This window comes from Phascolarctos cinereus, unplaced genomic scaffold, assembly GCF_003287225.1.
Source record: "Phascolarctos cinereus isolate Bilbo 61053 unplaced genomic scaffold, phaCin_HiC Scaffold_5;HRSCAF=322, whole genome shotgun sequence".
In the NCBI taxonomy this organism is placed as follows: Eukaryota; Metazoa; Chordata; class Mammalia; order Diprotodontia; family Phascolarctidae; genus Phascolarctos; species Phascolarctos cinereus.
Genome location: NW_027555958.1, coordinates 278,384,910 through 278,399,810, shown reverse-complemented (window position 1 = coordinate 278,399,810; position 14,901 = coordinate 278,384,910). Strand labels below are relative to the sequence as shown.

The window sequence follows — 14,901 nt, the reverse complement described above, 5'->3', positions numbered from 1 at the left end:
GATTTTACACATAGTTCTTTTTTTTTTTTTTGGAGGATGGATTCAGAAAGTTAAAAGTATCTGGAGAAAATTACTAATCTGCCATCTTTTTGGTCACTCTCCAACTTAGCCACAAACCTATAAACTTTCTATAGAGGTAACTGATATAGGATTCCAAGAAGCATGGAAATTCTTATGACACAGGTATCTTATTCAAGGAGAACTGACTAGGCTTGTGTTACTTTTTCTAAAAGGGCCTTTGGACAAATGACTATTAGATCAGTAGGAATTCCATTTATCAGTTATAGAGGCAGGATTTCCACCTAAGCTTCTAGACACTTGATTGCAATAACCCAGGAGTCAATATATCACTGTGCTTAATCTGGGACCATGGCAAACCAACCTGCCAGCCCAATATTTTGTTGGTATAGTAGTCAAAGATTTTCTGAGCTAAAATCCTCATTGCTTACTTAATGCCCTGGTATTGATATAGACACTCCCCTTACTCAGTACATACCTGCTTCTGGCCTTCTATCAAACACCAAGCCACAAAGCAAGTTATCTTGGGATTTTATTCACAAGAATAAAGGTGCAACCCTTCATAAGAATATAGGGTCCAGGCAGTCAGGAAGTACCTTCACTGATTATCATTCCCTTTTCCTTCCAGGTGAGATACTGGGATTGCTAGGACACAATGGAGCTGGCAAAAGTACATGTATTAGGATGATAGCTGGAGAGACAAGACCAAGTGCAGGGAAGGTAAGGGAAAACAAAAGGAAATATTTTGGTTGAAGACACCAGAAATGGAGTAAGTAGTAATGGTGAACTTTAGGTTCTTTAGTAGTTCAAAGTTTGTTTTATAATAAGTGGTTGTGACACTTTTTCACAAACGTTTTCAGTGGAAGAAGAGAAAGGTGGGCATGTATCTCCATTGGTGGCCAAGAAGACGTAGTCAGTGAGAGGAAATGTGAATTGCCTGCAGTAATATCATCACAAAACATTTTAAGTGCCCAATGTATGTATCAGCCCTCTTAGGGGCTGATGATACAAAATGGTACAAGACAAGAAGATTATAAAATAGTTGCAAAAAAGGGGGAGTATACATTCTGGGCAGGTAGGTAGCTATCCACTGATAGAGCTCTAGGCCAGAAATCAGAAAGAACTGAGATTTAATCTAGTCTCAAACACTTATTAGCTGTGTGACACTGGTCAAGTCACTGAACCTCAATTTGTTTCAGTTGCCTCACCTGTAAAATGGGGATAATAATAGCACCTAACTCCTAGGCTTGTTATGCAGATCAAATGAGATAATAATTGTAAAGCATTTAGCTCAGGGCCTAGACTCAAGAAGACTCATTTTTGTGAGTTCAAATCTGACCTCAGACACTTACTGGCTATGTGACTCTGGGCAAGTCACTTAACCCTGTTTGCCTCAATTTCCTCATCTATAAAATGAACTAGAGAAGGAAATGGCAAACCACTCTAGTATCTTTGCCAAGAAAACCCCAAATGGGGTCACAAAGAGTCAGACACAACTGCCACAACAGCTGGTACATAATTAGTGTTATATAAAAGTAGTAGTAATAGTAACTATTACCTAAAGAAAGAAAAACCCAAAAAACATGATGCAACAGAATGAACAATGAATTTGGAGTGAGAGAAGTTGAGTCTAGGCCTCACATGTGTGACCTTGGGCAAGTCATAATCTTCCTGGAAGTTAGACTAGATGAATGAATGATTGAAGGAAGAATGAAGGAAGGAATGAAGGAAGGAATGAATGAAAAAAGCATTACTTAAGCTCTTGCTATATGCAAAGGACTATGCTCAGCATGATAAATATAAAAGTAAAATAGTCTTTGCCCTTTAAAAAAAACCAATATTAAGTCAGTACATATGGGCAATTGGTGGCCTTCTGGCTAAGTGAACCTATTGTCAGAACCGAGGCTCAGGTGGGATTAGTCTGTACTAGAGCAGAGTCTGTGTGACCCTGGGCCGTGTCATTCAACCCTGTTTACTTCAGTTTCCTCATCTGTAAAATGAGCTGGAGAAGGGAATGGCAATATTCTTGCCAAGAAAATGAGGTCACAAAGAGTCAGACACACCTGAACCAACTGAACAACAACATGCGATATGTGTCAGTCTCTGAATTTAATTCAACAAGAATCTATCATTCATCTCCTGTATTATGTGCAAACCACACCCAGTGGGGATAGAAAGACAATAATGGGACAGCCTCTGCCCTCGCAGAGCTCATATTCTGCACAGCCCAAACTACGTGCACACTGATAAATAAATGTAAAATATATTTAAGTAAATAAAGGCTATGGGGGGCATTTAAGAGAAAAGCATTAACAACTAAAGGAATAAGGAAGGGAAGGCCTCTCGTAGGAACTGACATGAGCTAAGCTTTGGAAGGATCTAGGGATTCCAAGAGATAGTTTTATACAAGGAAGAGCTGGCAAGCCTATTTGACTGGAATACAGGGTACCTGAGGAGGAGGAGTGTGAAATCTGCTTGAAAAAAGGTCAGAATCGGAATGTGAAGGGCTTTAAATGCCAAAAAGAAGAGGTTGTATTTTTATCTTAGAGAAAACAGGGAACCACTGAAGTTTCTTGAGCAGCAATATGGCATGGTCATATCCTTGCTTCAGGAAGATCAAATTAAAAGCTGTGTGTAGGTTAGACAGGAAAGGGAAGAGACAGAGTCCAGTTGGGAAGCTATTGCAATAGGCTCCAAAATTAAATGTTTTGGTATATGATGTTGAAAGGCAGCAGGGCTACCCAGTCATGGAAATTCAGTATATTTAAGGGTCAGAGGCCAAGCATATTAACAATAATAAATATATATTAAACACCTACTATTTGCAGAGCACTGGGGCACATGTGAAGTTTAAATAAAGTTTGATCCCTACTTTAATGGAATTTAGAGTCTCCAAGGGAGGTAAGATACAAACACAGACAATCATAATTGAATAATTATAATATTATAGTGATAAAAGAATTAGTTACCTACTCCCTACCCCCAAATGTGCTGAGGGAGTTCTGAAAAAATATAGAGGGTAAAACTGGAGACTACATGGAGGAAATAATAGATTTAGAAAGCTGTTTAGGAAGTCAACAGATAAGGAAAGGAAAGGAAAGCCTTCCAAGCTTAAGGGACAGAAGGAGCAAGGATAATGAGGCATGAGAAGTAATAAGGGGAAAGGATAAACCAAATTTCCTGGTGAATGGAATAAAAGAAGAGTAGTGTAGGGGTTGGAGAAAGTCAGAAAGAAGGACAAAGTGATACCAAATCATGAGAAGGCCTTGATGAGCAGTTAGAGGAGAATGAATTTCACTCAGGAGGCGATTAAAGATTTTCGAGGAGTTTCATGACAAAATCTTTACCTGAAGAAGAAAAGTTATTCTGACAGTGTGAATTGTATGAATTGGACCAAGAGATATTGCAAATAGCTGAAAAACCGAGACACTAAGAGGTATTAATCCAACCACTTGGAGACTGGGCCATAAAGTTCAGATGAAAAGACTCAAGATAAGGCTGAGGATCCCTCACCCTGACTTGAGAAAACATTGAGAAAAAACAAATTCTCTAAAAATTTATTCTCTATCTTTGCAGAAACCAGTATTCATGTGTTCATTCAGTTAGCTATTCTTTGTAGCTAATTTATTTCAGATTTACTCTCTGCTGTTAGCATGTTGGGTTTTTTTTTAATACATTATGAAATATTTCAGTACTTGAATGATCTGTGATGTGTCTGGGATAGGTATTCTCTCCATTGATACAGATCTCAAGGTCACTGCAACTTAATAGATCACGTGAGAGAATTATTACGGTAGCAAACTCAACCTCTGTGGCTGACCTAGTAATGAGTGTCTTTGGGCTTAGATAGAATGATCCTTGGACAGCAGGCATATGAATCGTCCCCAAGTTGATAAAGACATATTGTTGAAATCTATGTGCTTTACAACTGCATGGTGAATTTCAATGTGGATGTTTTGTGTAGGTGGTTCTGAAAGGAAGCAGAACAACGAGTCAACAAACAGATGAAATGATTAATAGCCTTGGGTACTGTGCTCAGGAGAATGCAGTATGGCAAAACCTTACAGTGAGAGACCATCTGGAGGTCTATGCTGCAGTGAAAGGGCTAAAGAAGGAAGATGCTATGGTCACTATTTCACGGTATGGTAAAAAGGGAAACTGCACCAGTTTTCTAGAGGAGGAGACAGGCCAGAGTAGGGGTGGGGAAGCTGAGGCCTCGAGGCCACCTGTGGCCTTCTAGGTCCTCAAGTGCAAACCTTTGAATGAGTGTGGCCCCTTGAACAGATTCTGTCAAAAGCCACACTTGAGGACCTAGAGAGCCACAGGTGGCCTCGAGGCCTCAACTTCCCCACCCCAGTCTAGAGTTGTAACAAGGGTAAGCAAGAGACGTACTTGCCTTGGGTATACAAAACTAAGTAGCACAAAATGTTTTTATCTTTTTTTAAAAATGAAACTTACTGTTTTTTTTAGTGAAAAGATTAGGTTTTTTAATTTTTTTAATATAAAGTTGTTTATTTTTAGTTTTCAACATTCACTTCCACAAGTTTTTGAGATCCAATTTTCACCCCATCTCCCCCTTCCCCCACCCCAAGATGTCATGCATTCTGAATATCCCTTCCCCTAGTCTGTCCTCTCTTCTATCTTTCCCCTCCCCTTCTCTTATCCGCTTCCCCTTCTATTTTCCTGTAGGGCAGGATGGACTTCTGTACCCCATTTCCTATACTTCTTATTTCCCACTAGCATGTGAAAACATTTTTTTAGAAACATATGTTTTTAAAACTTTAGGTTTCAAATTTTCTGTCTTCCTCCCTCCCCACCCACCCTCATTGAAAAGGCAAGCAACTCAATATAGGTTGTACATGTGCAGTTATGCAAAACATGCCCATAGTAGACACGTTGTGAAAAACTAACTCTATTTCCCTTAATCCTATCCTGCCCTCCCATTTATTCTATTCTTTCTTTTGACCCTGTCCCTCCTCAGAAGTATTTACTTCTGATTACCCCCTTTTCCAATCTGCCCTCCTCTCTATCATCCCCCTGCTCTCTTGTCCCCTTCTCCCCCTATTTTCCTGTAGGGTAAGACAGATTTCCATACCCAATTGAATGTGTATGTTATTCCCTCCTTAAGCCAAATCCTATGAGAATAAGATTCACTCATTCCCTCTCACCTTCCCCCGTTTCCCCTTCTACTATAAGAGACTTTTCTTTTCTCTTTTTTTTTGTGAGATAATTTGCCCCATTCTACCTCTCCCTTTCTTCTTCTCTGAGTATAATACTCTCTCTCATCCCTTAATTTTATTCTCCATGTATGACCCCTTCATCTTCAGCTCACCCTGTGCTCTCTATCTATCTATCTACATATACATACATATAATTTTTTTCCTCCAACTACACTGATACTGACAAAGGTCTCATGAGTTATAAATATCATCTTCCCATGCAGGAATGTAAACAGTTCACTCTTAATAAGTCTCTTATGATTTCTCTTTCCTGTTTACCTCTTCATGTTCCACTTGAGTCTTGTATTTGAAAGTCAAATTTCTTATTCAGCTCTGGTCTTTTCATCAAGAATGCTTGCAAGTCCTCTATTTCACTGAATGACCATTTTTTCCCCTGAAGGATTATACTCAGTTTTGCTGAGTAGGTGATTCTTGGTTTAATCCTATGTCCTTTGCCCTCCAGAATATTATATTCCATGCTTTGCGGTCCTTTAATGTAGAAGCTGCTAAATCTTGTGTTATCCTGATTGTGTTTCCACAGTACTTGAATTGTTTCCTTCTGGCAGCTTGTAATATTTTCTCCTTGAGCTGGGAACTCTGGAATTTGGCTACAATATTCCTAGGAGTTTTCCTTTGGGGATCTCTTTCAGGAGGACATCTGTGGATTCTTTCAATTTCTATTTTGCCCTCTGGTTCTAAAATATCAGGGCAGTTTTCCTTGATAATTTCTTGAAAGATGATGCCTAGGCTCTTTTTTTTGATCATGGCTTTGAGATACTCCAATAATTTTAAAATTCTCTCTCCTGGATCTATTTTCCAGGTCAGTTGTTTTTCCAATGAGATATTTCACATTGTTTTCTAATTTTTCTTTTTTTGGATTTGTTCTACTGTGTCGTGATTTCTCATAAAGTTACTATCTTCCTATTGCTCTATTCTAATTTTTAAGGAAGTATTTTCTTCAGTAATCTTGTGGACTTCCTTTTCCATTTGGCCAATTTTTCTTGTTAGGGCATTTTTCTCCTCATTGGCTTTTTGGACCTCTTTTGCCACTTGGGTTAGGCTATTTTTTAAGGTGTTATTTTCTTCAGTATTTTTTGGGGTCTCCTTTAGCAAGCTGTTGACTTGTTTTTCATGATTTTCTTGCATCACTTTCATTTCTCTTCCCAGTTTTTCCTCTACTTCCCTTACTTGCTTTTCAAAATCCCTTTTGAGCAATGAAACTTATTATTATTAAGTACAGGAAAGTATAATTTTATATACTTACCTTGGGTTCACTTAGGTTCACTGCTTTGGGACAAGGATGAGAACATGATATTACTGCTTTCCACATAAAACTAGGCATGAAGATTTTAAATTATGTTCCCAAGTTTTGCTAGATCATAAGTGATCGATCTGAGATTGATCCTGTTTCATTGTATCTCAATTCATTGATCATTGTTACAAAACCTAATAGAAAATAAACTCTGAAATATGAAATTAATCAATCAAGGCACACTGAAATGAATGCTTGTGATGTTAATAAGAAGCAAATTACAACAACAACAAAACTCCTCTCTTGTTCCTTAAATGAATCACTTCATGATAACCAGAGCTGAGACTTTCTTCTACATTGTATTACTCTGTTTTCTGGATATATTCTTCCAATGTCCACCATTGGCCAAAGAGCCTGATTCAAAGCATTTTTCCTTTTAAAATTTAATTTTCAATAATGATCATTTATTTTCTCTCCTACTCCCATACTGACAAGAAAATTAAACCTTGTTACAAACATGAAAAATAAAAGAAAACAAATCCCCACATTGGCCATGTCCAAAAGCATAAGTTTTGTTCTTTATCTTGAGTCCTCTTTGTCAGGAGATGGGTAGCATGCTTCATCACTGGTCATTGAATTTATCAGAATTATTAAGACCTTCAAAATCATTTGTCTTTACAATGATATTACTGTATAATTTTTTTCTCATGATTTTGCTCATGACTTTACTCTGTGTTTATTTATATAAGTCTTCTCAGGTTTCTCTAAATCCATCCATTTCATCAATTCTCATATGATTTCTTATAACAGTATTTCACTATGTTCATGTATCATAATTTGTTCAGTCATTCCCCAAATCATGGGCATCCTCTCATTTTGAGGTATGTTACACATTTCCTCATTTCTTATATCTCTTTCAAGTATAAATCTAAAAGTGATATTGTTAAGCCACAAGGCATATGCATACTTTAGTGACCTGTTGAGTATAATTCAAAATTGCTGTCCAAGATGGCTGGACCATTCACAACTCCAACAACAATGCATTACTGGCCCATTTTTCTGCAATGCCTCCCACATTCATAATTTTTTTTTTTTTGGTCTTCTTGGCCAATCTTATGGATGTGAGGTAGAACCTCAGAGTTGCTTTAATTGACATTTCTCCCATCAATGTATTTTCTATCAGATTAAAGGATGCTCTCAAACTTCAGGAGTACATGAAGGTTCCAGTCAAGGACTTGCCAACAGGCATAACTCGAAAGGTACGCAATGTGCTTGGTATTCTTTTAAACATTGCTATGGTGAGGATAGTGACTAATTATGTTTCTCTGCATTTTAGTTGTGCTTTGCTCTGAGTATCCTGGAAAATCCAGCTATCATGCTTCTGGATGAACCATCAACTGGAATGGATCCAGAAGGGCAGCAACAAATACGGTGAAGAGAATTATAAGAAACTCAATAACAAATAAAGCCTGTTTAGAATTTAATCTTCTCATTGATCCTATGAAAATTAAGCATTATAAAAGCTCAATTTCCAGATTAATTCTAACTGGTCTGCTCTATTGAAACATATTTAGCACCAAAGGTTTCTCTGATATTTCTGACCTAGGTATCATTCAGAAATAAATAGCCCATTAAATAATCCATCCAAGGCCCCAATAAATTTCCAAGGATTTCATTGCTTTTTCCAGTCTTCTATATTACAAGTTTATTTTCATTATTTTTATTAATTCAATATTTCTCTTTTTTTTAACTCAACTTCTGCCTTCTTCCCAGAGAAACTACCCTCATTAACTATTTTTTTGTTCAACCCAATTCCTTCAATTCATGCATCTCTATCCTTACTGGCTCTTTGCTACTCTACCATTTTTTCCTCTCCAGGAACATTCTTCCCTTTATCTGATCTTAATTGTCCAAACAACTATATTATCTGTGACCATTCCAATTTCTTTTGTCAAGTTTTATGGAAACATTAGTGTGCTTCTCCTGATTGCATGTGTTTTCTTGACTTCACTACAGGCAGGCTATTAGAGCATTGTTTAAGAAGAAAGAGAGTGGTGGTATTCTGACTACACATTACATGGCAGAAGCTGAAGCTATGTGTGACCGAGTGGCCATCATGGTATCAGGACAGCTACGGTGGGTGAATGTTCCATTATAATTTTATAAGCAAGGATGTAACAAAATAAGACAGTCTTCTGCCACTCTGCTCATCTCATGGCAAGTAGATCTGTTGCCCTGGTATAACAATGGGACCTTATCCTCACCATTCACAGAACAAAAAGTAATAGCAATAGGTTAGGTGGCAACTATATTGGGGTTTTTTTAGCTTCTCTCTCTCTCTCTCTCTTTCTCGGTTTCTCTGTCTTTCTCTCAGCGTCTGTGTCTCTGTGAGTCTATCTCTGTGTCTCTGTCTCTGCCTCTCTCTGTCTGTCTGTCTCTCTGTCTCTGTCTCTGTCTCTGTCTGTCTGTCTCATATGCACATCTTCTCCTATTTCCCCTACTCCAGATGCATTGGTTCCATCCAACATCTGAAAAGCAAGTTTGGCAAAGATTATTTACTGGAAATAAAAGTGAAAGAACCTGGACAAGTGAGACATCTCCATGAAGAGATTCTGAAGCTTTTTCCAACAGCAGCAAGGCAAGAAAGGTAAGGGAAGTTTTTTTTTGTTTCCCCTGTGATGGCAAAAGTAAGTTTAATCCTCTTGTCAGTTTTTCTTGTTTTGTGGTGTGTCAAAGAAAAAAAAGTGAATACTTTACTCTGCATTTTAGGCACAAGGATGCCAGAATTTTAAAATTAATTTAATATTACTTTAAATCCAAACATTTCTGTCTTAAAGAGAGAAATATCCAAAGTGACACAGTCTAGCTATTTCTCTACCTCAAGAAAATGTGAAGTAACTTTTATAAGAACAAGGAAAAGGCCACATGTATGAAAATAAAGTTTTGGTTAACATGCTATTTCAACAATAGAATAATAGTCACTTCAAAACTACTCAGTTCCTTCTTGATCATTTCCCAGGAGTAATCAAAGGGACTTCCCTGAGACCTTAATCCTTTCTGAATGGAAAATACAGTGGTCTTAACTGTAGGAGAGGTATTGATCTTGGTTACCATTATTAATCCATATTCACTTTGCATACTTTGCTAAAAGCAAAAATTTAGAAGGGACTTTAGACAGAGAAATACTTACTTTGTAACATTTTAGGTGAAGTTTTTCATACATTTCCATATAGTGCAATTTGAGCCATGAGGGACAATCATACAATAGGACCTAGAGAGTTCAGTTTCTCTGAGAGAAAAGAAAGGAACAAAACAACTGTTCTAGAAGCCAACGCTGAGATTTCCTAGGAGGCCAACATGGGAGGTGTCAACCCTCGCCACTCTGGATATAAACCCCAAGCAGAACCCAACCTGTGAGAGTTTTTGCCACCCAAAAGATGAAGGAAAAGATGGCTGGAAGAGTGAAAGAATTTGTCAGAGAAAAACTAAAGAAGAAGAATAGAAAATCAACTAAGTTCTTAGGATCACTGAAAATGCAATGTAGGAATAGGGTATGTACTGCAGTATAGAATGTGAAAGTATCTTGGGAAGGAAGAAACAAAGAATCATCATATTTCCTGGGAAAAGAAACCTATATAATGAATAGTCAATAATGTTAAATATTCAGATCATTAAGAAAAAGACTATTTTTTACTTGCAGAAAGAAATATCACTAGAAAAATGTCTTGTTTATGGTAGGTGCTTAATAAATACTTAATTATTATTGATCTCTTTTGTTTTCATATCAGCTATATTTTATGCTGTATATTTCCACTCCCCCATACTTGCCCAGAGAGTCATCCTGTATATTAAAGAAGAAACAAAATTTAGCAAAACCAACCAACCTACCAAAAGTTAAAACAATTAATTAATAAGCACTATGTAATAGGTATTGTGCTAAACATTGGTAATACAATAAAAAGTAAGAATAGTCCATGTTTTGAAGGAACTTATATTCTAATGAAGCAGACTATACATATATACACACACACACATATGTAATTATGCATATATGTATATAATTATGCATATATACATATATGCTACATATGTATATGTGTGTGTAGGTATATGATACCATTAACTATTTTTTTCTGTGTACTCTCTCCTCTGGGGCAGCTAAGTGGAGCAAGGGTTAGACCTGCGGTCAGGAAGACTCATCTTTGTGAGTTCAAATCTGGTCTCAGATACTAGGTCTGTGACCCTGAGCAAGTCACTGAACCTTATTTACCTCAGTTTTCAATCTGCACAGTGAGTTGGAGAAGGAAATGACAAACCACTCCAATTTCTTTGCCAAGAAAACCCCAAAGGGGTCACGACTGAAAAACAACTAAATAGCAAAACCTCCTTTCTGGATTTTCATGATACATTATTTCTTAACATTTTAGTTGAAGTTTTTCATGTATTTCATACATTTCCATATAGTGCAGTTTGAGCCATGAGGGATAATCATACAATAGGACCCAGGGAGTTCAGTTCCCTTGAGAGAAAAGAAAGGAATGAAACAATTGTTCTCATGATATATATTATTGTATGTGTATGTATAAATATATATATATATATGTATATATATATATGTAGTGTGTATATGTATATATGTAAGCATATGTATATGCACACATACACATACACACACATATATATACGTATAGCCATGGAAAATAAATGCATAATATATAGAAGATATCTTCATAGGAAAGGGCACTAATAGCTCAAGGGACAGTGAAAGACCTTCCTGAAAAGATGAAAACACTAATGATAGAGATGATAGGTAGATAGAGAGAGAGAGACAGATAAGCACACAAATAGATAGCATTTGTGTTGTGCTTTAGGGTTTACAAAGCACTTTACAGTATGTCAGTCTGTCAATAAAATTTATTAAGCACATACTATGTGCCAGGTACTGTGATAAGTGCTTTATTTTCTCATTTGATTTTCACAACAATCCTGGGAGGTAGGTGCTGTTATTCTCCCCACTTTACACAGGAGGAAACTGAGGCAAACAGCCAAATGGAGGCAAAGTTCTGGAGAGATAGGCTTGAGAAATGCTTGTTTTAATTAATAAATAAAAGAGTTTATAGGTGATCCTACATCAATTGTTTTTTAAAAAAATTTATTTTATTAATTTATTTTGATTTATCAACAATCACTTCCATATGCTTTTCAGTTTTAAATTTTTCCCCGCCTTCCTCCCCACCACCCTCCCCAAGATGGCGCACAATCTGATATATGCTATACATTTACATTTCTATTAAACATATTTTCACATTAGTGAAGTTGTAAGTACAAATTCTCACTAGTGTTTTGCTTTTGAGCACCACCTCCCTCAGTCCCTCCCTCCCTTTCCCTTTTCTTCCCCTTTAGCCTTACTGCTTCTTCCCTCCCTTCTATTCCCCCTCCCTTTTCTTTCCCCTTTTCCCTCCTACTGCCTATAGGGCAAGTTAGATTTCTATACCTAACTGATTATGTTATTCCCTTCTTGAGCCAAATCTGATGAGAGTAAGGTTCAAACAATGCTCACCCCCTCCCTTCTTTCCCTCTGCTGTAATAGGATTTTCTGTCTTTTCCTGTAATGTAATTTACCCTTGTCTGCCTCCTCCTTTCTCAGTACATTTTCTAAGATCAGACTAATCCACTTACTTGGATCCATTTAACCCACTTGATTAGATTTTTTTTATCATTACATCAAAGTCAACTAATATCCACCCCCTTTATGTATACTCCTTTAACATGGTGTAATAACAATACAGTTCTCAAGAGATGCAAGTGTCATCTTCCCTTGTAGGGATGTAAACAGTCCACCCTTATTAACAACATATTGTATCTTTCTGTCCCATTTACCTTTTATGTCTTTCTTGAATCTTGTACTTGAAGATCAAATTTTTTGTTGAGCTCTGGTTTTTTCATCAGGAAGGCTTGGAAGTCCCCTATTTCATTGAATATCCATTTCCTCCCTTGAAAAATCATGCTCATTTTTGCAGGGTAGTTGATCCTTGGCTGCAATCCAAGCTCCTTTGCCCTACAGAATATCATGTTCCACACCCTGTGGTCTTTTAATGTAGAAGCTGCAAGGTCCTGTGTAATCCTGACTGTGGTTCCATGATATTTAAATTGTTTCTTTCTGGCTGCTTGCAGCACCTTCTCTTTCATCTGGTAATTTTGGAATTTTGCTATTATATTCCTTGGCATTGTCAATTTGGGATCTCTTTGAGGTGGTGACCGGTGTATTCTTTCTCTGGTTATTTTACCTTCTGGTTCTAGGACCTCAGGGCAGTTTTCCTTTATGATTTCCTGAAAGATACTGTCCAGGCTCTTTTTTTCATCATGATTTTCAGGTAGTCCAATAATTTTTAAATTGTCTCTCCTGGATCGATTTTCCAGGTGGTTGTTTTACCGATGAGGTATTTTACGTTTTCATCTATTTTTTCATTTTTTTGTTTCTGTTTGACTGATTCTCGCTCTCTCATAGAGTCATTAGTTTCCATTTGTCCAGTTTGAGTTTTCAACAGATTGTTTATTCTGTTAGTTTTTCCTTCTCCAATTGGCCAATTGTATTTTTAAGGGATTTGTTTTCTTCAGTGTACTTTTTTTCCAGTTTGCCAATTGTGCTTTTTAGGGACTTGTTTTCTTCAGTGTACTTTTTTTCCAATTGGCCAATTGTATTTTTTAAGGACTCTTCTACCTCTCTCATTAGACTTTTAAAATCCTTCTTGAGCTCTTCTAAGAAGGCTTTTTGGGCTTCAGACCAGTTCATATTCCCTTTTGATGTTGCAGATGTGGGTTTGTTGACAATGTTGTCCTCTTCAGAATTTCTGTCTTGATCTTCACTCTTCTCATAATATGAATCTATGGTATGTTTCTTTTTACTCATGGTGTTTCTTTATTCCCTGGCCTTTAAAGAGATTGAGCTCTCCTGCTGGGGAACAGAGGGCACTGACCCAAGCTTCTTGTGTTGGGAGCCTAGGTCTTGGTCACTGGCTTTGTGTGCTGGGGCCTCTTATGTTGGCAATTGGAGGCTGTAGAGTTCTGGCAGCTTACCTTGTGTTGGGCTGGAATCAGCAAGGCTGGAACTTTCAGGCAATTCTAGGTTGCCTGCTTTTCCTTTCCTTTAGCTTTCTTCAGCTCCTTTTAGATGGGTGCTGCAGGGTGTTTATCTGCCTGGGGCCCCTTGCAGTGCTGCCTCCCTCATTTCTGCTAATGCACTGGGAGATTCCTTTGTGGTAGAGTGCCAAGGCACCTGGTGGTTTTCTGAGCTGGTTTCCACCAGTTCCCCCCACCCTTACTGGGGCACTTGGAGGTCCAGGTGTTGGTTTTTGTCTGCTCTACCACCTGGGCTTCAGGATCTCTTCCTGGTTGACAGTTGGAGGTTCTGACAGCTTACCTGGTGTTGGGCTGGAATCAGCAAGGCTCGGACTTTAGGAAGACTTTAGGTTGCTTTCTTCAGCTCCTTTCAGATGAATGCTGCAGGGTGCTTATCCACCCAGGGCCCTTTGTAGTACTGCTTTGCTTATTTTTGCTGAGGCACCGGGAGACCCATTTGCTGGGCTGTTGCACTGCTGTTTCCCGTCTTTCTTCTAGCTCAGCTGTTCCAGGGATTTGGTTGTTTTTTTTTTTCTGGGGTGATATTTTCTGGGTTTTCAAAGGTTGATAGGTGAGGGTGAGAGTGCCTACCTTTTTACTCCGCCATCTTGACTCCTGGAAGCGGAAGTCCAATTCTGTTTTTTAATGTGTTATTTTCTTCAGTATTTGTTGTGCCTCTTTTACCAAACTGTTAATTCTTTTTTCATAAACTTTTTTCTAAATCACTCTTATCTCTTTCCCCAAGTTTTCCTCTACCACTCTTATCTCTTTCTTTAACTCTTCTAGGAATACTTGTTGTGAATGGGTCTAATTAGCATTTTTCTTTGAGTCTTCCTTGTAGCATATTTTTTTTTTAAGCAATTGGGGTTAAGTGACTTGCCCAGGGTCACATAGCTAGTAAGTGTCAAGTGTTTGGTCTGAGGCTGGATTTGAATTCAGGTTCTCCTGACTTCAGGGCCAGTGCTCTATCCACTGTGCCACCTAGCTGCCCCTCCTTGTAGCAATTTTCACAATGTTATTTTCTGAGTTCATGTCTTGATCTTCCCTGCCACCATAATAACTTTTTATGGTCAAGCTTTTTATTTAACCTATACTTTAGGAAAATCACCTTGGCATGTCTGTGTAAGAAAGGTTAGGTTGGAGAGAGAATTCCCAAGAGGTGAGGAAGGCCTGAATTACAGTGGTGGCTATGTGAGTGACAAGAAGATAATACATCTGAGAGATTTTAAAAAAGAAATAAATATGTGAGATTTGGCAGCTAATTCAGTATAAGGAGAGTGAGAATGAGGAATC

General features: G+C 37.7%; 1 protein-coding gene across 1 annotated transcript in view; it reads left to right on the top strand.

Annotated features, from left to right (window-relative positions):
* LOC110218286 (ATP-binding cassette sub-family A member 10-like) overlaps window positions 1–14,901 on the top strand; it is a 126,319-nt gene that overhangs the window by 95,461 nt on the left and 15,957 nt on the right. Inside the window, exons 31-36 of the mRNA XM_021000906.2 lie at window positions 647–738; window positions 3,983–4,158; window positions 7,673–7,748; window positions 7,826–7,920; window positions 8,506–8,625; window positions 8,996–9,136. Coding sequence (XP_020856565.1) covers window positions 647–738; window positions 3,983–4,158; window positions 7,673–7,748; window positions 7,826–7,920; window positions 8,506–8,625; window positions 8,996–9,136 — 700 coding nt within the window. The remainder of the gene's footprint in view (window positions 1–646; window positions 739–3,982; window positions 4,159–7,672; window positions 7,749–7,825; window positions 7,921–8,505; window positions 8,626–8,995; window positions 9,137–14,901) is intronic.